This window comes from Parambassis ranga, chromosome 24 (genome assembly GCF_900634625.1).
Source record: "Parambassis ranga chromosome 24, fParRan2.1, whole genome shotgun sequence".
NCBI classification, from domain to species: Eukaryota; Metazoa; Chordata; class Actinopteri; family Ambassidae; genus Parambassis; species Parambassis ranga.
This window is the reverse complement of record NC_041043.1, coordinates 8,865,393-8,888,547: the sequence shown is the minus strand read 5'-3', so window position 1 is coordinate 8,888,547 and position 23,155 is coordinate 8,865,393. Positions and strand designations below refer to the sequence as shown.

General features: G+C 42.0%; 3 protein-coding genes across 6 annotated transcripts in view; 1 reads left to right on the top strand and 2 right to left on the bottom strand.

Annotated features, from left to right (window-relative positions):
* ccdc85cb (coiled-coil domain containing 85C, b) overlaps positions 1 to 6,584 on the top strand; it is a 33,721-nt gene extending 27,137 nt beyond the window's left edge. For all 3 annotated transcript variants that reach the window (XM_028398188.1, XM_028398190.1, XM_028398187.1), the window contains 4 exons: positions 1,019 to 1,120; positions 4,558 to 4,650; positions 4,825 to 4,923; positions 5,848 to 6,584. In XM_028398188.1, the coding sequence (XP_028253989.1) occupies positions 1,019 to 1,120; positions 4,558 to 4,650; positions 4,825 to 4,923; positions 5,848 to 5,937 (384 nt within the window). In that variant the 3' untranslated portion in view covers positions 5,938 to 6,584. The remainder of the gene's footprint in view (positions 1 to 1,018; positions 1,121 to 4,557; positions 4,651 to 4,824; positions 4,924 to 5,847) is intronic.
* Positions 6,585 to 8,529: 1,945 nt separating this feature from the next.
* On the bottom strand, positions 8,530 to 12,213 carry LOC114429243 (cyclin-K-like). The gene is made up of 10 exons (XM_028398186.1): positions 11,982 to 12,213; positions 11,785 to 11,866; positions 11,564 to 11,695; positions 10,990 to 11,095; positions 10,846 to 10,903; positions 10,340 to 10,509; positions 10,049 to 10,257; positions 9,888 to 9,918; positions 9,601 to 9,680; positions 8,530 to 9,160 (listed from the first exon to the last, which is right to left on the bottom strand). The coding sequence occupies exons 1-10, from the start codon at positions 12,173 to 12,175 to the stop codon at positions 8,630 to 8,632; spliced, it is 1,593 nt and encodes a 530-aa protein (XP_028253987.1). The 5' UTR covers positions 12,176 to 12,213; the 3' UTR covers positions 8,530 to 8,629.
* Positions 12,214 to 14,576: 2,363 nt separating this feature from the next.
* LOC114429241 (cyclin-K-like) lies at positions 14,577 to 20,327 on the bottom strand. Of its 2 annotated transcripts, none has more exons than XM_028398185.1 (11): positions 20,189 to 20,327; positions 18,822 to 19,054; positions 18,625 to 18,706; positions 18,404 to 18,535; positions 17,850 to 17,955; positions 17,714 to 17,771; positions 17,206 to 17,375; positions 16,915 to 17,123; positions 16,753 to 16,783; positions 16,474 to 16,545; positions 14,577 to 16,009 (listed from the first exon to the last, which is right to left on the bottom strand). In XM_028398185.1, the coding sequence occupies exons 1-11, from the start codon at positions 20,195 to 20,197 to the stop codon at positions 15,486 to 15,488; spliced, it is 1,626 nt and encodes a 541-aa protein (XP_028253986.1). In that variant the 5' UTR covers positions 20,198 to 20,327; the 3' UTR covers positions 14,577 to 15,485. The 2 variants fall into 2 exon arrangements, with proteins under 2 accessions (XP_028253986.1, XP_028253985.1); XM_028398184.1 differs by having other exon boundaries at positions 18,822 to 19,057; positions 20,189 to 20,323.
* Positions 20,328 to 23,155: the final 2,828 nt, after the last annotated feature.

The window sequence follows — 23,155 nt, the reverse complement described above, 5'->3', positions numbered from 1 at the left end:
TGTGTGTGTGTTACGCAGAGGGAGATGATACACAGGCACACGACACCAGCACCACATCCATGCGTTCATAGATGCACACCCACAGCTCATAGGGTTTATTTATAGCTCCAGTGCTCCCGGGCGTCACATGTGTTTACACGCCGCGCCACGCACAGAGGGAATACTAGTGCGTGACATGAGAAATGTCATAAGGAACAGTGGTGTCGCCGTGTTCCTGCCTGCAGAGAGGAGCCAGGCTGGTTACTGCCCCCAGGAACCGGCGCTCTTTGCCTGCTAACGAGGACAAATCTCAGGAATGCTGTCCCCGGCGTAACGGCCTTCAATGATGGCGCAACGTGATTCAGCTGCAGCACTGCGAAGTGTCATCTGGACTCACACAGGCAAATGGCGTCAGAGTGGTGATGAGAGGGAAGGTGCCAGTGTTAGGAGGGGGGTGGAACCAGAGACCTTAATAAACCCTCACTGAGAGTGAAGTGTTGTTACAGAAAAGTGTTTTTTTAATTTTTTGCTTCATTTATTTTGATTAGTTTTCTGTTTTTCTTCTGTTTATGTTGCTATATTATCAGATAATATTATCATATGACAAATAGTATCTAAATTAACAACAAGAAACACCAGCAGTATCTAATACAGTGACTGTGCACCACAGTGCCTTATCATTTTGTTATTGACATGTTTTATAGTGAGTCCATTTTAGAAATCCTTGTCCCCTCCTACAAATACACACTTAGTTCAGCAGACTTGGAGCTTTTGGTTCTTGTCTCTCCGAGCCTGGAGGAGAATAAGAGGTCTTAAGGTGCAAAGGTCAAATCCACTTTCTTAAGACTGCTGTACTACAAAGTTTATGGCACAAATATATATATTTTTCTTTTTAAAAACATTAAACAACCACCTTTATGATTTGTACTTATCAATCTTTTGAGTTTATTTTTTGGGTATTATTTATCTGTGACGTATCATTTTGAGTCTTATCTCTTTTTGTTGTTTTTGTGTTTGTGTTGTGCCCGTTTTGTAACAGTGTAACCCAGGTGACCTTCGTGTCCTGAGGAAGGGGATGACTCTGTACCACTCAGAGTCCCAGCTGTCCTCACTGCCCCAGCGCCAGGAAGCCATGCACATGGTCAGTACCGGAGAGACTGACACACACACACACACAAAAGCACAGACTCACACTGATGCCCACTCACACCTAACTACTTAGTCATAGCCAGAGATCATTGCACTGCTTATACAAATGTGGTTTAATTGCACACAGACACACGCAGGCTTAGTTGTAGGACTGTGCTGCTGGTGCCTCCTCTGTGAAGTCATGTCAAGTCAGCTCTCATTTGCTTTACTTCTCCAATTATACCTCCACAGGCTACCTCACTCTCTTACACATGACAGGAAGGGAACACACACACACACACACACACAGGAAGAAAGAGAGAAAGGAAATAGGGCATAAGGAGGATGAGGTGGACCAGAAAAAAACAGAAATGAAGAAGAGAGGAGTCAGCCTTCCCTGCTCCTCTTCCCATATCCTGACCATTCAGCTCCTTCCATCTTCTCTGGAGGCTGTTTCATCCGAATCCCGCTATGAAAGTAATAATCCTCTACAATCCACCTCCACCCCCTGACCCTGCCGGTGTCTGGGGAGAAGAGGCTTGGTAATTGTTTTCTGACTGCTTAAAGAAGGTCAGAGTCGGGCTACGGCACTACCCAGAGGACTAAAAAAAAATCAATATTATGTTTTAATCACCAGCTCGATGTGAGGCACGGCTCTTACTGCACTGCTCGCGCCTTTGAAAGCCTGTGGTTCAAACCGCCCCGCCCACCCCTGCTTTCTGGAGGTTCGTGCCATCCAGTAACGCCCCTGAACTCTGACTCCACAAGAGGTTTCACCCTGAAAACTGCGAATTGTCTTATATGGCCTTCACACATTTAATATTACAGTGCAGGTTTTATGTGGTACAAGGTCATGCTGTTGACCTTTGGGGTGAGTTATACACTTCTTACAGATACAACATCCTCTATTCTGAGGACCAATACATGACAGAACATGCATACATGTTAGTGAATATATTCCATTTAATCATCTTCCAGCTATCTGCAACCAGCTTGTACTTAGGTCCTCTGCCATTTGTTTCACATCAATGTTTTTTATATTCAATATTAGGCACCAGCTTGTAGAGAGTTACCTTAGATTACCTTAGAGCTAAAGTATTAGAAATATTTATCCTGGCTTGGTCTAAAGGGAAAAATAAAACACCCACTAACTCATTATGAGATCAGTTGTTTACAAAAGAACATTTTTCAGCTGGGTGTGGTGACCTGGAATTTCACCGTCACTGTGAGGGTTGCCAAGTCAGTAGCTGAGGTTTCAGCAAACTTATCATGATACAGGACATTCAGTAGTGCAAAGCATCCCATTGTGTCCTCAGCTTTGCTGTCGTGACAACCCAACGGAGGGAGTTCTCGCGTGGCGATCGATTGTTGCTAATTTGTCTCAAGTTCATCCAAGTGGGAGGGAAGGAATGGAAGAGAAGATGAAAGATGTGGGCCTTTTTTTTACATTATGAGTGTGTGTGAGAGTGTGTGTGTGTGTGTACCCCTCCCAGTCTATCAGCTTGTCCTTTATATTTAGTCCTTTGTCTCGCTCAGACACAGTTTCAGGTCAGTGAACGTGCGTGAGATTGTCAGATAGAAAACGAGGGAGGAGAAGAAAAGATGCACAGAGAAAGGAAGCGGACAGTCTGCGTGATCCTCACAAACACACAGCAGTCTGCTCGGATTTTTATACGCTCAAACTCCAAAACCAGCCTTTTTTACCTCCTCCTCCTCCTCCTCCTCGTCCTTCTCATGTGAAACCTAAATCAGGCCTGTTTATGCAGAGAAGCTTTTTCCCCCAAATGTGCATTCGTATGAGCAGTAAACACTGCCCGGAGCTGCCTGTGTCTTTGCGCTGTCCAAATCCTCTCCCTCATTGCACAGCTCCAGCTCAAGCACAGAATAAACTGGAAAACCTGGCCGCAGTGCAAGCAGGAAATGTTTACACATTTCAAATAATAGCTGTAACCTGGAAAACAACATAAAAACAAGAGGCGGGCAGTGATTTACATTTTCTTTTCTTTTTTGTAGTTGACTTCAAAGTCCACAGTAAGAAGGGCTGCATGGAAATCTAAGCTCTTACATTTGTTGATGTGACCTTAAACAAGAGCAAACACACTTAACTCAGAGGGGAATTCAAGGGGGGGTTGTTATTGTAATTTTTCCACAAACGTGGCCATGGTGATGCATGTAATAATGAGGGGATATCATAAACAGCCAGTTCATTTATGGTTTTGTATGTAGTATCTTACCGTAAAGGTCCTACAGATCATTTTTCCTAATGTTATTTTAAGGTAAAAAAAAATAGACTGCAAGCAGGGCTATGTTTGAATTGTGCATTTAAGTGTTAAGTATTTCTGGCCCCTGTTTTAAAGGAGAACATTGGAATCCACCCACAGAAAGGCAGAGGCATTTAACATGCCAATATCTGCACAAATCAAAGGGACTGACAGCCATGACGAATACTAAAAAAAAGAGCCTGGACTGGCAGCAACAAGTATAAAAGCAGCCAGTGTGTGTGTGGAGTGTTTTGGACACTGTTTCGAGAGCTGCTGAAACAACCAAAATTCACATTCATTAAATTCAGGGTTTTCTCTAATAAAAGCTGAAAATTATAATCCTGCTGTGTGAGGACAACATATCTGTGCTCAAAAAACAGAAATATTGACACCAGTATTTTTCCTATTGGTTTTAGTGGATGTTAGGATAAGCAGGTGTCAGGCAGGAACAGCTAAGTAAATGAACGTTTCATGTGCTTGATGCGATGTGAATTTACTGTTGGGCCGTCTCCACAAATCGTCCCTCCTGGCTACACTGGGATTATTATTTTATCTCTGTGCTATCGGGTTATGTGGGCTCATTCTGGCACCCAAATGAGGGCCAGCGGGCTCAGAGAGAGAGGGAGGGAGCTGACAAACGCATCACTAGCTAGCGAAGAGAACTGAACCCGGGCTAATAGAGCCACGGAGCTGTGTCTAATGCAAGGCCCCCTGATGCCAGGTTACAGTGAATGGTACCATTGTGTGATCTGTGTGTCCCTCAAACAGAGAGCCACTGTCTGGAACTAACCGGGGGGTGTGATGAGTCAAGTAACAATCCTCCCCCGGTCCTGCTCCCCAGTCCTCTTCGTGGCTGGATGCTCCCATCACAGCAGGTTAAATCACTCTGTGCAGGTAGCAGACCTGGGTGAATGCAAATAAAAAAAGGAAGCAGAACACAAGGGGAGGAGAAGTGATCTGAGCTGGGCTGAAGGGGATGGCATTTTCACTGCTACACTACAAGAAACCTCTGAATACCCACTGATAAACAGAGTGTGGTTTCTGGTAAAAAAAAAAAAAGTTAGGCAGCAGACCACATCTTCCCAGATGTCAGAGGTTTAGAGTGGGCTCTTAACTATTGTCACAGCGTACTTACTGTTTACTCCACAAACCCTCAAATGTATATACATTTCTCTCTTCCTGCCTTCAGGGTACGGGTCGTCTGCCAACCAGCGAGTCCTCTCCTGCCACAGGCTACCTGTCCTGTGTCCAGAAGCCTGAGGCTGTGGTACATGCCATGAAGGTATTATATTATCCATTATTATGTGTAGGAAAATTATGGCTGTACTATAAATCAAAAACATAAGAATTAAAAAAGTATTTTTTAATAGTGACACCTGTGGCCATTAAGTGAACTGCAGTCATCTCTCTGACCCTTTAATGCTGCGAGAAAACTCATCACTGTGTCTTCCATAAGGTGCTGGAGGTCCACGAGAACTTGGACAAGCAGGCTCCTGAAGACTACGAGGACGATCTCAGTGAGAAAGAGAAGGCCATTGTGCGAGAGATGTGCAACGTAAGTGCAGCGCCTGCTCTCCGGCTCCCTCTGTCTGAATTCTATATAATGTAATAAAAACATCACGAAAGCATGTTTTATGTTACACAAGATAAAACGTCAGGGACATGCAAAATAGAACTACCTAACCCCATTGTGGTAACAGTATTGATGCACCACTACACTTTGTTCTGTCTCTACTAGGTGCAAATCAGGTCAGTGTTTGAGCTGCTTTTGCTAATGAGGAACTCATTTGCACTCATTTGGTTTGGAATGACACTTGCAGCAGAGTCCTGGGCACAGTGCTCTCCTTCTATCTCTCTCTCTCTGTCTATCTCTTTATCTCTCTTTCTCCCGCCTCTCCCACTTCCCTCAGCTCCCCGGTCTGAAGCCAACTCTAAACTGCAAGCCCTAAGTAGAGGCTCGTAGTTGAGCTGTCAAAGCAATTAAAGTGGAGCGGCAGGGAAAAGAGCACTGCTTCCCCACTCTGGTCGCCCCCCCCCCTCATTTCCCTCCCATCTTTTCTGTTGGTGCTGAAAAGGCCTGGTGTGGGATAAAAGGTCTGCTGATTAGAGAGAGAGAGAGGGGGAGAGAGGGAGAGAATCGGGCTATCTGGGCCCTGCAGAGGTATGTGACAGGCCAGGAATCTAGGGAGCACTACAATAGTACCTCTGTAATATCACAGGGGACCCCTGGGGCCCCCTTCTCCCTCACTCATAGAAAGATCGCAGGAGAATGTGAGGACAGAGACAGAGGTAGCTCTACTGTAACGTGTGTGTGTGTGTGTGTCTGTGTGTTTCAACTCGGAGTCAAACTGTGAGCATCTGAAGTGCTCACTCTTGAAGAAGAAAGTATTTCTTCCCAGCCTTACTCTCTCAGTGTGCCTGTGTGTCTCGCTGCTCCTCTTCCGTCTCTTAACTTTCCCCTCTCTGCTTCTGTTTGCAGGTGGTGTGGAGAAAACTGGGAGATGCAGCCGGATCAAAGCTGTCCGTCAGACAGCACCTCTCTGGGAACCAGTTCAAAGGGCCGCTGTAACATGGCAAAGACAGACAGAGAGAGAGAGAGAGATCAGGATTTACAGCACCTACACTCACCTGAAAACGCCACCTTTTTACCTGCGCCTACACTACCCATCATGCCATGCTTCCCTCTCTTTAAGACTGGCTGAGATGGCTACAGAATGGACCTGTTAGTCTGTCGTGTACAATTTTACAATGTTTTTATCTCTCAAAGCTTATGTTGACAACTGGCAGCTAGTTTCACTGATTCGCCACTTTTCTTCGCTCATTTTGAGCCTTTCAAATACACAACGGTCTCTCTCTACAAATAGCTACCCTGCTTTTAGTCGTCTTTAGCTTCTCGCTGTGCTATAATAAGCTAGCGATATATATAAATATATATAACATGGTTTCAAGCACAGACCTGATAAAAGACACAGGGGCAGAAATTCTCTCCACGTGTTGCTGAGATGTGATCTGGCAACAATGCGGCGATATTTTCAGATAAGTTTCCATAGTACCTCCTATAGAGACCCCACATGTATCGCTCCCCCCCTAGTGGTCAATGAGTATAACTAGCTATTAGCTTTCTAAAAATGTTAACTAAGTGAAACCCACTGTGACCTAGCGCCTTTTGCTCGTAAGACAAGTCTATGGATAATAAAATCTAGAGATCACTGTTAACTTGTGTATATTATGTATAAAACCATAGCACTACTTCATTGTTACCGCTGATTTGATCAATTTTGTATTCTAGCGTGGCCATGTGATCAATAATTCAGTTGTAAAAGCACACACACATACACATGCGGACCTTAAACAGGGTTTGTTTTTGTTTTGTTTTTATACTTTTCCATTATTAACTCTTCCTTCTCTCTGTAACCTCTGAAAAAGTACTCTGAAAAAGTATTAAGGACATTCTGAATCAACCACCTCCATTGATTGATGGACAGATCATTTTTCTTACTTGGTGTAACTAAAACCTGTATGCTGTGTGCATGCTTGACAATCATTTTCTCAGGTTGGGAGGGCTACAGCTTTACCTTTGCCCATTTGTGAGCGTGTGTGAGTGTGTGTGAGTGTGTGGAAGGAGTGAATGGCTCTCTTTGCAGCTGTAGCATCTGCCTGTGAATCCTTGCCATTTGAACCCTGGTTACAACATGGTTAAAGACTGCTGAAGACATTTTCTGAATCCACACAAAACATTTTTTTTTCCATTAGCTCTAGTGACATTTTAAGGCAAATAAAAAGTTACATTCCCATGTTCAGTTGGAATACACTTCTTTGGAAACATTTTATATCTACGAAGCAAAAAATAAATATATATCTTAATAAAGAAAAGTGAGATTATCTGTTGACATGGATTCAGCAGGTGTGTTTATGCAGTGCATGATTTTCTTTTTCTTAGAACATAAGAGATAAGTCTTCCCTTTTGATGTCTCCATAACCGTAAATCTTTTACGACAAGTATTTGTTGTTGATGTCAGAATGAACAAACACTGCGTATTTATTGCCAGGTGTTAGATAGAAATGGGAGCGCAGTGAGGATCTGAACAGTCATATATAATAATCTGATAGATTTGTAAGTGACTGACAGCTCAGGCTCTCCCATCTCTAGTGTTACTTGTTCCAAATTAGAACATTTCTGAGGCTGTGCACCTCTCAAATAATGGGGAAAAAATAATAATCAAAGTCTGATTTTTTTAAAAGTGTCCTTTTTTCTAGGAACTGATTTGAAGCCATGATACAATTTTGAATACTTTATAGAAGGCATTTGATTTTTGATGTGCCACGTTTTTTTCTTCATTGTGTTTTGATTTGGAACCCAACTTTTTTTTTTATTTTAATGCTATAGTGTTTCTTTTTTCTGCCTATATTCTCAAACCACACAGTACAGACTCCTAGAATCTACAGCGTAAATGTTATTCCTGTAGTAACTAGCATGACTGTATCTTCTTTTCATCAGCCACACAGTAAGGTGAATATTTGGCAGGTGAAAAGAAAACCACAAAATAGGCCACTTTTAGAGGAAAAAAAAATTGGGAGAAAATAAACCAGTTGCTTAATGATGCTGTGAACTGCTGTTTTTATTTGATGGGAGCGAGGCCTGTTGTTTTATTAACAGGATGAGCTAGGCTGCCCCCTGCTGGTAAAGCAATGGAAGTTAAACTACAATGAGAACCGATCGTTTAGCTGGAATATTTTAAATATTTCGTAAAAAAAAAAAGTAAAAGTAATAAGTAAAAATATCAATACTGTGACAAACATTTTACTCAGTTCAAAGTAGGAAAAAGCCAGCCTTTAATGTCATTGGAACCATTCATACATAAAACTGAATCTGTGGTACAGAAAAGAGAAGCCTGACTAAGGCACATATAGATTGAAGCTCTCAAAAACATAACTCATATGTACACATTAATGTAGAGAAAAGAAAGCGAGTGTGAGGGAAACACAGGAAAACCAAAGCATGTTCTAAGGGTGTTAGAATATATAAAGTAAACATAGTGCTATTAGTGTGAGGGGGAAAAAATGGAGGCTTATGTTTCCTGGTACATTCTAAGAACAAAAACAATGGACAAGATTTGTGATAAGATCCTAGAACTGGGCACTCTTAAGTACCATGCTGTACATGTTTGTGTTGCTAATTTCAAAATAACTTATAAAATAACCCCCCATCCTATGCCTATCTTCAGTTCTAGGTCTGCAGAGTTCACCGCTTTATCAGACTCTCATCTCATCCACCCACCGCGGTTTAGAGGCATGCCAGGTGGAGGGGGCAGTGGCACCTGTGATTGTCCTGGTGGCACAGGAGGTGGAGGAGGGTACCCAGCAGGTGGAAGGCCTATCCCTGGAGGGGGTACATGGCCTGGTGGCATACGTGGGGGTGGTGGCGGAGGGTAGCTGTTGTACCCTGGCGGTGGATAGGTGGGTGGCAAGTTGGGTGGTGGATAATTGGACGGAGGAGGAGGTGGGGCTGCAGGTGGTGGATAGACGTGTGTGTGATATGGTGGTATTGGGGGTGCGTAGCTGGGCATAGGAGCGTAAGAGGGGCCTTCTGTCTTCATCATGGACTGTAGGTTCTGGTAGCCTTCTCCAGACATGTTGGAGCTGGTGGTGAACATGATGTAGTAGGACGGCGGAGGTGGAGGAGGGCAGTGAGGCAGGGGTGGGGGCTGGTGTGGAGGTGGAGCATGTGGTGGTGGAGGAGCAGTTTCGCTTCCTGGTTCTGCTTCTGTGGGCGGGGCTGGAGTGGCAAGAGACAGCCGAGAGAAACAACTGGTTAAAATTCAGTAAATAGCACAAGGTGGCTCCTTCCATTATGATCACTATTAACCCCTCCATTCCCAGACAGTGAGTATACAGCCAGTCCACGTCTATCCGGCTTCATCCACATAGGAGGTCTCATTATCAGGCTCAAGCGCTAATCAGATGGGTCTGGCATAGGTTAGGAGTATGTGCGTGTGTGGGGAAACATAATGTCCAGACGAGTTGTGGTTATGTAAGCAGACTGAGAGGACTAACGACTTTGGGTTGCTTTCTGAGCACTAGTCCCAGGCAGGGGGTCCTGGCTGCTTATTACAGGCCTATTTGGTGGCACACGCCAACAGACAGCAGGGTGTTTAGAGGATGCCAGTGTCTTCCTACAGCACGTTCTAAATCATTTTAACTTCCTCACAAATTGCACAAGGACAGTGTAGTAACTCTTACCTGAGGGTGGCTGAGTTGTAGGCAGGGGAGGCATGGGGCTCTCCAGTCTGGGAATCTTTGATCCAACTTGTTCTGTAAGTAAAAACGGACTCATCAATAACATGCATAAGGAGCAAAAAATCCCAAGGTCTGCTAAGAAATACTAATCCAAGCATACAGTATTAATGTCTCCTTAATTCATCTTTCATGATGCGTTTTAGCAGATAAACATACATTAAACATTAAATGTATTTACAATCCAAACATAATGTCCCCCTGTATGACACTAAAACTAAATACCTGGAGCATTTGGTTCATCCTTCATGGATGCCTGAAACAAGCAAATATAATTAAGTTTGACAGATATCAAGTTAAACATATCTTGTATGCTGATGAATATTTACAAACAAGCAAAGGACTTTCTGCGGGTCTTATTGTTGATCGTTTGATCATTTACTTACATATGAGCGTTTAAGCTGGCGTGCAGGGCTGCCACCCTGAGGGGAAGTCTTCTTTGGTGGCGGGGGAGGAGGGTTGGAGGCTGGGGGCTGTCCCAGTGGTGTTGGAGGAGCAGGGATTGGAAGAGCTGCGGCTCGCTCTTTCTCCTGCATCTGCTGAGGAATGGGCTTGTTTTCTTGGGAGTACAGTTCAAGGATCTGGTGGCAAATGTCTGAAAGACAGAGATATGTTCTGGTTGAGGCGCATGTAAACAGACACATGCTTTAAGGTGTCATGTTTTTATTGAGGAGTACCTTCAAGCAGCTCGACTGGGACATCCTGGACAAACTGCTTCCACCAGCGGCGTGATGACTGCTTGGTGGGCCGCACCTGAATGTCAAACTTACACAGACGGCCTGCCAGGTACATGACAGCCACCGCAATGATCTCTGGCTCCCACTGCAGAGACAGCATGGTGCACAGGCTGCAAGGAACACAGTCATTGTGGTTAAAATATGCTTTCATCATAAAATATGTTTTGTTTTGTCAGCTAGGAGGAAACATGCTTTACAAATGAAAAATCAAGAAACCATTTCCACATCTATCCCTTAATGTGCCCCATTATGTTTCATTATTTTGCGGCCTTTGTCTTTTTTTGTTAGCACACAATAGAGAGACACATACAGGAAATGTGGGGAGGAGGTAGACGAATATGACACGCAACAAAAGACTGTGGCCGGAATTGAATTAAGTACAATGCAGTTATGTGGTATGCATCTTAAACCACTAGGTGACACTCTCATATGACTCTGTGTCTCACCTGTCATTAACAAAGGTCCATGCCATTTGTAGCACCTTGCACACTTTACTTTTGTCGCCTGTAACACAAAGACAAAACATGTTTTACTGATCAGAAAATAACAGACTATATACATTTTACCCAATATATTATTTTTGATCTTACCTTTGAGCTGCTTGACATAGCGCAGCAGGAACATGTAGGGGTGCTCCACCTGCAGGTCAAACTTTATGGTCTGTAGCAGGATCCTCTCTAACACCATCACCTCTTCCTGTTGAAACAAGAAAACTGATTTTCAGCGGACGCACTAGCAAGACAACTACAAGATGGCGTGAAGCCTATTTTATTTTTTTATATTCTTGCTGTTTATATTAAAACATGCATTATAGGGACATGTGGGAAAATGTGACTGAAACCTTGCTATGTTTACTTTTCATTATGTCAGGCTTTGGTGTTCTTATGGAGGTCCTCTAAATGGTGACATTTTAATACACAGCAACATGTGTTCTTGTTTTCCTTGTTCCTTTAACCATACGTGACCCTATTACATTATAAAAATGTAATACATTTTAAACATAGCAGCCTCTGGAAGCACACTTGAAGGTATAAAAGGTCAACACAATTTTTCAGGATTACATGGCTGTACTGTCTACTATTCATACCTAATATTTAAACATACATTACTCAGTTTGTTTTTAGTTTTAACAGGGAAAATATCTGAAGGATCAAGAATCAGTACCTTTGGATCATCTCCAAACTGGGCAAACTGCACATCATTCAGCAAACTGCGGGCAGTCTTAATGATATCTTTACACTTCTTTGGAGTCTCTTCAACTTTTCCAGCCAGGAAAAGGCAGCAAGCACCCGTCACCTGATGAGGCACAAATCGCAGTATTATTTGCACACATTCAGTATCTGGGGGTAATAAAAGAAACGAGAAAAGCCAACAGCTTAACTTACATATCTGGGGAATTGCTTGAATGAGTGAAACATGTAAAAACGATGAAAATATATGATGCCAGTTGCCAGCGTGTCATGATGGCTGAAGACAGTTAAGGAGTCACAAAGATCATTTGCAAATCAAATTCATCAAATATCAGCAGCTGTATGAAAAAGCCTAAAAGAAACATCACTTCTATATAATTGTTTAAGGATACAGGCCAAGTCGGGTCCCAACATCAAATATGAAGCGGGCCCCCTCTCTCCGATACCGGGCCTCTGTGCCAGGGTCCAGGCCCTCAGACTGAGAGGGAGTGTGGGCTAAATCCTTCTTGTCCCAGTACCAGCATGGCTTTATGTGGTCCAGAATTGCTTGGCCAGTCATTGAAAAGCTGTCCTTGGAGTCCTTCATTGATTGAGGAGAGGCGGTGGATGGACCCGCTGCACCAGACTGCTAAGAAACAAGAAAGTTAATGTGTGTTGGTTAATTTGAATAATATGTATGGGCGATATTGGCAAAAAAATAATTACAATTAATTGTGGCATTTAGCCAATAGCGGTTAATTTGACGATTAATTGATGACACTTGCATGTTTTTGACTCTAAATCGCCACATTAAATGTTCAAATCATCAGTCACGTTAACTCCTTCATTCTAACAGGTTAAGCTGGTAAGTAGTGATTAGGCACAAACCAGCCACATTTGAAATATGTATTGATAACAGATGCACAAACTGCTTCAAAATAATAATGAAGCAAAAAGTTAAAGTAACTTTGTCCTTCAAATGTTCTTATCTTAAGGACAAATAAGTTGAGAAAAAAAGTCACATCAGTGATTATTAAAGTTAAAAAAAATGTGTCTGTGTAAATTAACCTGTGACTGGAATATGTCCCACACTACTGCATGTTTTCAGTCATACTGTAGAGCAGCAGCAGAAAAAACAAACAAACAAACCGGACAATTTCACATTTAAATGTATGTCTGTGCAAATCAACCTGCGTTACGTTCTTAGAGATCTTTAGTTTGGTCTCAAGGAGCCTGATGAGTAAACGTAGCGTGGATTCTGGGCTGAGTGGAATTCTTTCCATATCTGCTGGAGGAGACTTCGCTTTTGTAATGTTTTCCTTTTTTGTTGTGGAGTCCAGAAATAAATAGTTTCCTTTAAGAACGCGCAAACATTCAGTTACTATGGCAACAACCAAAGCTTCACACCTAATGCATGGCGCGTACGCATGCGTAGCATTATATACTACAGCTGTAGCCGGCGTTGTGGCCTCGTTGCTCTTTCTTCGGCTTTCTTCGTACTCCGGCTTATGGTGACAGACGTTGAACCTCTGTTAGGAACGTGCTGCTCCGCATCATGTAACTGAATACCACTGCCTTCCGCCAATATTGTTATTGTGGGCTCACATGTGCTCGCTTGCGGGTGATGGTGAGAGGACTTCGCACACAAAAATGCGTCATCATGACGAGGCACTAATCGCCGTAATCGATAAGTGGCAAATATTAATCGGTGACAGTTTTTCTGACGATTCATTGCACACAATACGATTTTTCTCTACAAACAGCTACCCCGCTTTTAGTCGTCTTTAGCTTCTAGCTGTGCTATAATAAGCTAGCGAGATATGTATATATATATATATATATATATATATATATATATATATATATATATATATATATATATATATATATATATATATATATACAGATCATTTTTCTTACTTGGTGTAACTAAAACCTGTATGCTGTGTGCATGCTTGACAATCATTTTCTCAGGTTGGGAGGGCTACAGCTTTACCTTTGCGCATTTGTGAGTGTGTGTGAGTGTGTGGAAGGAGTGAATGGCTCTCTTTGCAGCTGTAGCATCTGCCTGTGAATCCTTGCCATTTGAACCCTGCTTACAACATGGTTAAAGACTGCTGAAGACATTTTCTGAATCCACACAAAACATTTTTTTTCCATTAGCTCTAGTGACATTTTAAGGCAAATAAAAAGTTACATTCCCATGTTCAGTTGGAATACACTTCTTTGGAAACATTTTATATCTACGAAGCAAAAAATAAATATATATCTTAATAAAGAAAAGTGAGATTATCTGTTGACATGGATTCAGCAGGATTCTTTTTCTTAGAACATAAGAGATAAGTCTTCCCTTTTGATGTCTCCATACTGTAAATCTTTTACGACAAGTATTTGTTGTTGATGTCAGAATGAACAAACACTGCGTATTTATTGCCAGGTGTTAGATAGAAATGGGAGCGCAGTGAGGATCTGCACCTCTCAAATAATGGGGAAAAAATAATAATCAAAGTCTGATTTTTTAAAAGTGTCCTTTTTTCTAGGAACTGATTTGAAGCCATGATACAATTTTGAATACTTTATATAAGGCATTTGATTTTAGATGTGCCACATTTTTTTTCACAGTACGGACTCCTAAAATCTACAGCGTAAATGTTATTCCTGTAGTAACTAGCATGACTGTATCTTCTTTTCATCAGCCACACAGTGAGGTGAATATTTGGCAGGTGAAAAGAAAACCACAAAATAGGCCACTTTTAGAGGAAAAAAATTTGGGAGAAAATAATCCAGTTGCTTAATGATGCTGTGAACTGCTGTTTTTATTTGATGGGAGCGAGGCCTGTTCTTTTATTAACAGGATGAGCTAGGCTGCTCCCTGCTGGTAAAGCAATGGAAGTTAAACTACAATAGGTACCGCTGAGAGTAATGGATTGTTTAGCTGGAATAGATATCTTAAATATTTCAGACAACACAAGTAAAAATATCAGTAGTGTGACAAACATTTTACTCAGTTCAAAGTAGGAAAAAGCCAGTCTTTAATGTCATTGGAACCATTCATACATGAAACTGAAGCTGCGGTACAGAAAAGAGAAGCCTGACTAAGGCACATATAGATTGAAGCTCTCAAAAACATAAGTCCGAAAGAAAAAAAAATCTGTTATGTACACATTAACCACAGACTGTCCAGTACTAGACATGGTGATGTGACGACATTTTTTCAGACGTTTTCCTAAAAATAATGCAACAACTACTGAGAGCGGTAAAACAAGAAAAGACTAATTCTAGCAGAAAAATCTTGAAGCATGACCTCAGTCATTTCAGAGTAAAGTGTAATAAAAAGAAGGAATGCACCGCATGTTTCTTTTCAAGTCTTTCACAATGTGACAATCCTTTTTCAGATTTCACTACTGCTTACTCAACCAACTGAACCTTTTATCACACTCAGGAAACTGGTGGGAATGTAGAGAAAAGAAAGCAAGTATGAGGGGAAACAGGAAAACCAAAGCAAATTCTAAGGGTGTTAGAATATAGAAAGTAAACATGGTGCTATTAGTGTGAAGGGAAAAAAATGGCGGCTTATGTTTCCTGGTACATTCTAAGAACAAAAACAATGGACAAGATTTGTGATCCTAGAACTGGGCACTCTTAAGTACCATGCTGTACATGTTTGTGTTGCTAATTTCAAAATAACTTAATTTGTCAGCACTTCTGGTTCTCATAACAGTACTGTTAAGACCTCTCTTTTGCCCCCCCCCCCCCCCAAGTTAATTTGCTAAAAGGCCTTCATTCACAAGCTCTGTTTATCAGAATTTGTACCAAAGATGAACCAGCTTCTTACTCCTTGGTCTGCATCAGGGTAACAGTTCCTGGTTGCCTATCTTCAGTTCTAGGTCTGCAGAGTTCACCGCTTTATCAGACTCTCATCTCATCCACCCACCGCGGTTTAGAGGCATGCCAGGTGGAGGGGGCAGTGGCACCTGTGATTGTCCTGGTGGCACAGGAGGTGGAGGAGGGTACCCAGCAGGTGGAAGGCCTATCCCTGGAGGGGGTACATGGCCTGGTGGCATACGTGGGGGTGGTGGCGGAGGGTAGCTGTTGTACCCTGGCGGTGGATAGGTGGGTGGCAAGTTGGGTGGTGGATAATTGGACGGAGGAGGTGGGCCTGGAGGTGGGGCTGCAGGTGGTGGATAGACGTGTGTGTGATACGGTGGTATTGGGGGTGCGTAGCTGGGCATAGGAGCGTAAGAGGGGCCTTCTGTCTTCATCATGGACTGTAGGCTCTGGTAGCCTTCTCCAGACATGTAGGAGCTGGTGGTGGACATGATGTAGTTGGAGGGCGGAGGTGGAGGAGGGCGGTGAGGCAGGGGTGGAGGCTGGTGTGGAGGTGGAGCATGTGGTGGTGGAGGAGCAGTTTCGCATCCTGGTTCTGCTTCTGTGGGCGGGGCTGGAGTGACAAGAGACAGCCGAGAGAAACAACTGGTTAAAATTCAGTAAATAGCACAAGGTGGCTCCTTCCATTATGATCACTATTAACCCCTCCATTCCCAGACAGTGAGCATACAGCCAGTCCACGTCTATCCGGCTTCATCCACATAGGAGGTCTCATTATCAGGCTCAAGCGCTAATCAGATTGGTCTGGCATAGGTTAGGAGTATGTGCGTGTGTGGGGAAACATAATGTCCAGACGAGTTGTGGTTATGTAAGCAGACTGAGAGGACTAACGACTTTGGGTTGCTTTCTGAGCACTAGTCCCAGGCAGGGGGTCCTGGCTGCTTATTACAGGCCTATTTGGTGGCACACGCAAACAGACAGCAGGGTGTGTAGAGGATGCCAGTGTCTTCCTACAGCACATTCTAAATCATTTTAACTTCCTCACAAGTTGGACAAGGACAGTGTAGTAACTCTTACCTGGGGGTGGCTGAGTTGTAGGCAGGGGAGGCATGGGGCTCTCCAGTCTGGGAATCTTTGATCCAACTTGTTCTGTAAGTGAAAACGGACTCATCAATAACATGCATAAGGAGCAAAAAATCCCAAGGTCTGCTAAGAAATACTAATCCAAGCATACAGTATTAATGTCTCCTTAATTCATCTTCCATGATGCGTTTTAGCAGATAAACATACATTAAACATTAAATGTATTTACAATCCAAACATTATGTCCCCCTGTATGACATTGAACCTAAATACCTGGAGGCTTTGGTTCATCCTTCGGGGACGCCTGAAACAAGCAAATATAATTAAGTTTGACAGATATCAAGTTAAACATATCTTGTATGCTGATGAATATTTACAAACAAGCAAAGGACTTTCTGCGGGTCTTATTGTTGATTGTTTTGATCATTTACTTACATGTGAGCGTTTGAGCTGGCGTGCAGGGCTGCCACCCTGAGGGGAAGTCTTCTTTGGTGGCGGGGGAGGAGGGTTGGAGGCTGGGGGCTGTCCCAGTGGTGCTGGAGGAGCAGGGATTGGAAGAGCTGCGGCTCGCTCTTTCTCCTGCATCTGCTGAGGAATGGGCTTGTTTCCTTGGGAGTACAGGTCAAGGATCTGGTGGCAAATGTCTGAAAGACAGAGATATGTTCTGGTTGAGACGCATGTAAACAGACACATGCTTTAAGGTGTCATGTTTTTATTGAGGAGTACCTTCAAGCAGCTCGACTGGGACATCCTGGACAAACTGCTCCCACCAGCGGCGTGATGACTGCTTGGCGGTCCACTCCTGAATGTCAAACTTACACAGGCGGCCTGCCAGGTACATGACAGCCACCGCAATGATCTCTGGCTCCCACTGCAGAGACAGCATGGTGCACAGGCTGCAAGGAACACAGTCATTGTGGTTAAAATATGCTTTCATCTTAAAATATGTTTTGTTTTGTCAGCTAGGAGGGAACATGCTTTACAAATGAAAAAATCAAGAAACCATTTCCACATCTATCCCTTAATGTGCCCCATTATGTTTCATTATTTTGTGGCCTTTGTCTTTTTTGTTAGCACACAATAGAGAGACACATACAGGAAATGTGGGGGGAGGAGATAGACGACAATGACACGCAACAAAAGACTGTGGCCGGAATTGAATTAAGGACAATGCAGTTATGTGGTATGCATCTTAAACCACTAGGTGACACTCTCATATGACTCTGTGTCTCACCTGTCATTAACAAAGGTCCATGCCATTTGTAGCACCTTGCACACTTTACTTTTGTCGCCTGTAACACAAAGACAAAACGTGTTTTACAGAAAATAACAGTATAATAACAGTATAATATATTATTTTTTGATCTTACCTTTGAGCTGCTTGACATAGCGCAGCAGGAACATGTAGGGGTGCTCCACCTGCAGGTCAAACTTTATGGTCTGTAGCAGGATCCTCTCTAACACCATCACCTCTTCCTGGTGAAACAAGAAAACTTGTTTACGCACTAGCAAGACAACTACAAGATGGCGTGAAGCCTATTTTTCTATTATTATTTTTTTATATTCTTACTGTTTATATTAAAACATGCATTATAGCAATAGGTGGGAAAATGTGACTGAAACCTTGCTATGTTTACTTTTCATTATGTCAGGCTTTGGTGTTCATATGGAGGTCCTCTAAATGGTGACATTTTAATACACAGCAACATGTGTTCTTGTTTTCCTTGTTCCTTTAACCATACGTGACCCTATTACATTATAAAAATGTAATACATTTTAAATCTAGGAGCCTCTAGAAGCACACTTAATGGTATAAAAGGTCAACACAATTTTTCAGGATTACATGGCTGTACTGTCTACTATTCATACCTAATATGTTTTTAGTTTTAACAGGGAAAATATCTGAAGGATCAAGAATCAGTACCTTTGGATCATCTCCAAACTGGGCAAACTGCACATCATTCAGCAAACTGCGGGCAGTCTTAATGATATCTTTACACTTCTTTGGAGTCTCTTCAACTTTTCCAGCCAGGAAAAGGCAGCAAGCACCCGTCACCTGATGAGGCACAAATCGCAGTATTATTTGCACACATTCAGTATCTGGGGGTAATAAAAGAAACGAGAAAAGCCAACAGCTTAACTTACATATCTGGGGAATTGCTTGAATGAGTGAAACATGTAAAAACGATGAAAGTATATGATGCCAGTTGCCAGCGTGTCATAATGGCTGAAGACAGTTAAGGAGTCACAAAGATCATTTGCAAATCAAATTCATCAAATATCAGCAGCTGTATGAAAAAGCCTAAAAGAAACATCACTTCTATATAATTGTTTAAGGATACAGGCCAAGTCGGGTCCCAACATCAAATATGAAGCGGGCCCCCTCTCTCCGATACCGGGCCTCTGTGCCAGGGTCCAGGCCCTCAGACTGAGAGGGAGTGTGGGCTAAATCCTTCTTGTCCCAGTACCAGCATGGCTTTATGTGGTCCAGAATTGCTTGGCCAGTCATTGAAAAGCTGTCCTTGGAGTCCTTCATTGATTGAGGAGAGGCGGTGGATGGACCCGCTGCACCAGACTGCTAAGAAACAAGAAAGTTAATGTGTGTTGGTTAATTTGAATAATACGTATGACCAGCCATATATATATATAGATATATAGATATATAGATATAGATATATATAGATATATAGATATATAGATCGAGATATATATAGATATATAGATATATATCAGGGTTGGGTGATATTGGCAAAAAAATTAATCACAAATAATTGTGGCATTTAGCCGATTAATTTGACGATTAATTGGACGATTAATTGATGACAATTGCACTTACATGTTTTTGACTTTAAATCGCCACCTAACAGGTTAAGCTGGTAAATAGTGATTAGGCACCAACCATCCATGTTTGAAATATGTATTGATAACAGATGCACAATGCACAAACTGCTTCAAAGGCCGGATACATATATATATTCAACCATAGAGTATCAGTAGCTCCACATGGTGTCAGACATTCCTTTACTCGTTTGAAGATCATATAAAGTAACTTACACTATCACATTTTCAGACTTTGACGTCTGCTTCAAAGCTGCTACCTTGACTTTACTTTAATACTTTTAAGTCCGCTGTAGCCACCATGAGAAAAGTGATAAAGTCCACACTAAATAGATATACGAGTCACATTAACTCTACATGAACATGGTGAGTGGATATTTAAGCTGACCCATAGTTTCGATAATCCTACAACATGGGGAGCAGCAAACTTCTGTCCTATTCATTCATTGATCGGGAAATCTGTCCTGCCAAAACAGCAGTAACATTAACCAAACCCATAGTTTAATTCGGATCGCTTATGAATTAGCATAACGAAACCGCTAGCTGCTCGCAACTAAACCCCACTGTTAGCTTACGACTGAAAGTTAGCTTTGCAGGATCTAATCCAGACATGGAAGTGATCGTGTAGGAGAGAGGAAGTACGCGAATGAATACATTTAAACAAAGAGACTTCAGAAAATGTGTAATTGTGGAAATAAACGCAGCCCGAGTTATAGATTTAGCCAGGGAGTCTCTCGGATAGCTAACCTCTGCTAGCAAACTTGCTCCACTCGAGGTCTGAGCTCCGCTAAAGACTAGAAACCTCAATACAAAATGGCAAAAGAAGTTAGAATTCATCGCCCCCTTGTTTCTAATGAGAGTCGACTCTTACCTTTAACATGTAGGCGTCGCAGTAAATCACCTAAAACAGACAGGTATACCAATAATCCGCCGTTATCCACAGTAAATTAGCTAAGAAGTGATCAACAACAGACCCCATTGTAACAAGGGCACCGCCATTTTGCAGGACGTCAGCGGCTGCTGGCAGACGTCATGACTCAGGGGAAACGTGCACGTGTTCCGTGGTGAGATTACACTTTTACATCACATCTGCTGAATTAATGCAGTTAATTCAATCAATGTATTGATGCTTGTGACTGTCCGTCTATGACAGACACATGAACGCTCCTCTATGGTATCAATAAAAATGTTTTATTTCCGACAACAAACCGCTAGAGGGCGACAAAGAGTTACTCGTGGGTCTTGACGGCCAGAACTGAATTAGCATATTCAATCTATGATGTGACCAGATGATTCTCTTCAAAGCATGAGCACGCTGTTTATAGTGGTTCAACACAAATAGGCACACAAAGCTTGAAGATAAATAATAGAAATAACTTAATAATCAATTGTTATTGCATTGGACAGAGCTAAACAACAATTTAATATACCCCACATTTTAATAATAACACACCTTTGTCATTTGTATAAATAAAAGCAATCCGACTAACAAGGTACTCACAGTTACACTGGAATGACACACACTGGGCCAAATCTACTGTCTGTGTCCGTTTGTGCAGACTTTAACCCTTTCAACAACTTTTTAAATGATTTCCAATCTGTTTTAGGAGTTTAAAGGAGAGTCTAATACAACAGAGAGCAACAGATAGAAATTTAAGTTTCTTCACACATCTTTTAGGAATCTGTAGGCTACAAATACAAAATGCAGATGACATAGTGAGTTACTTGTCATAAAAGGCTGCTATAAATCATTTAACATGCATTTAACAAATGTCCTTTGACTTTTGATGATGTTATAGTTTGACCTAAAGAGAGCACAATAATCCTCATCTGTGTTTTGCTTGTGCTTTAAACATGGCAGTATATGAGAGTAGACTACAAGCAACATCTCTCAGCCTCTTCACCCCCCCCCCCCCCCCATCTTACTTCTGAGAGAGAGCCAGCATTGAATCATTTACTCCATCCAAATTAAAATTTGGAATCTGCATGCATTATATATTCACCCCTGCTCGGACAAATCCTCTTAACTGTGGGAGGAATTGTCAAGATGTGTCCTGTATAAAAAAAAAAAAGAAAAAAGTAAGAGCTATGTCTAGATGTATTGCCTGTAGCCAGGGAGCATCTCAATCTGTCACTCAAATCCACACACACACCACAGTAAATCAGCTTATGAATAATATATACTTATACTTTCTTTATTAATATTAAACATTGCATAATGAAGCACGGACTATAAGCAAATCCCAGAGCAATATTCATATTACCATGAGCTCTCCTGGAGTGGACCTTTCATTGTTTATGTCAGTCCTGTCACATTGTGGTTAAACACATCAAAAATGGCTGCTCTGAAAGGTTTGTACACTTAACCTCCACAACACAAAAGCCTCCTTTTGTTCTTAAAAGTTGCATAAAGTGCAGTTTTCCATTATATATGTTAGTCTATTTTAAGATACTGTATTAATGTCTTTTTGTATTCTTTAGAGAGTAAACAAATGGGAGAGAGATATGAAAAATAGAAGATAAAAGGATGTAATGAAGGATGTATCCCAGAATCAAAGCAGCTTAAGCTGCATGTTCATGTTTCCCTCTTTAACTTTGTCACTGCTGTTTTTTTTAGCATACATTATGTGTCTGCAAGTTCCTTAAAATCCAGCAGATTTTGCAAGGGCGGGTTGCATGTCAACATAAATGTCTCTTGTTGGTTGGACAAAACTTTCTTTTCAGCTTACCCTCATGTCTTCTTGTACATATATTGCCCTGCGGTGCGTTCAAGTTTCTCTTATTCAGCGGTGGCACTTTACCACCAGAGATGCATGTCTCCTCAGAGGCAACACTTTGGACTTAAAACCTTTCCTGTGTCCACAAGCAGGGTATTTGTGGTATGTTGGCCCTGTGCAACCCAGCTTAAACTGCCTTTGCCCGGAGCCTGCAGATACAAGCTATAATGGAGACATTGATGTATTATTGAGAAACCCATGGGTAAGGATCAAGGAGCTGCTCGCAGCCGGCAGGGATGGCGAGAGAGAGTCAGTGTGTATGTGTATGTGAGTGTGTGAGAACTGTTTTCCTTCAATGTTCAGTATGTCCACAACTGATGTTGCTTCCCTCTGCCCCAATGCGTGGAGGGAGAAGACATTTCATGTAATATCACATACTGAATTTATGCTCTCCAGTCAAAGCAATATGCTCGACAACATGCTTTGGCCTATCTGTGAAAGATAGCTGTTGTGCTGTAGTGTTTCCATGTGGCGTCTGCTGAGGTTATGTCTACTTGAGCCAGAGCTGAGATGACATTTCATTTATATAAATAATTACTGTCCTGAAAGTCCCCTAGGCCTGCCCTGAAGCAATCAAACTTCTAATGCTCTTAAAATTGCCCACCATGTTTTATTAATGGCAGCCTGTAAAATGTATTGCTATATAGCTGCACACTTCTCTGCTGATCCACTGCTGGAAACGGTGTCAACTTTAAACGGCCATGCGAGGCTTTTATTTTTATTCAACAATGCATTTTTACCAAATTACTGCAGATTTGAATTGCGCATTAATGTAAGAAAAAAAAATGGGGGAACTTGAGTGTGTTCTATAGCTGGGCTGCAGCACTTATGTGTGCATACACTGATCTAAATGAACACAGTGAAGTGTGTGCAGAATGATTGCCCATTAGTGCCATTAATTGCCTCAGAGTGAACCTGATCTGCTCTTCAAGGACTCTCCTAGAGTCTAAATTGTGTAAATGGTAAAATAAGGAGGCTTCATTTCTAAAAATAAAAAGTATATCAGTGCTGTGTTAAGGCACCATCTGCAAAGCAGATTTTTTTAATGTCTCCTGACTATG

Bases quoted from the DNA above. Each gene is read 5' to 3' on its own strand.
- LOC114429243 (XM_028398186.1), bottom strand. From the start codon at position 12,175: ATGAAGGACTCCAAGGACAGCTTTTCAATGACTGGCCAAGCAATTCTG. The intron at 10,904-10,989 runs GTAAGATCAAAA...TTTGTGTTACAG, and splicing joins CTATGTCAAGCAGCTCAAAG to GCGACAAAAGTAAAGTGTGC. The intron at 9,681-9,887 runs GTATTTAGTTTT...TTTTACTTACAG, and splicing joins GGATGAACCAAATGCTCCAG to AACAAGTTGGATCAAAGATT.
- LOC114429241 (XM_028398184.1), bottom strand. The intron at 17,376-17,713 runs GTGAGACACAGA...TGTTCCTTGCAG, and splicing joins TGGACCTTTGTTAATGACAG to CCTGTGCACCATGCTGTCTC. The intron at 17,124-17,205 runs GTACTCCTCAAT...TCTGTCTTTCAG, and splicing joins CCCAGTCGAGCTGCTTGAAG to ACATTTGCCACCAGATCCTT.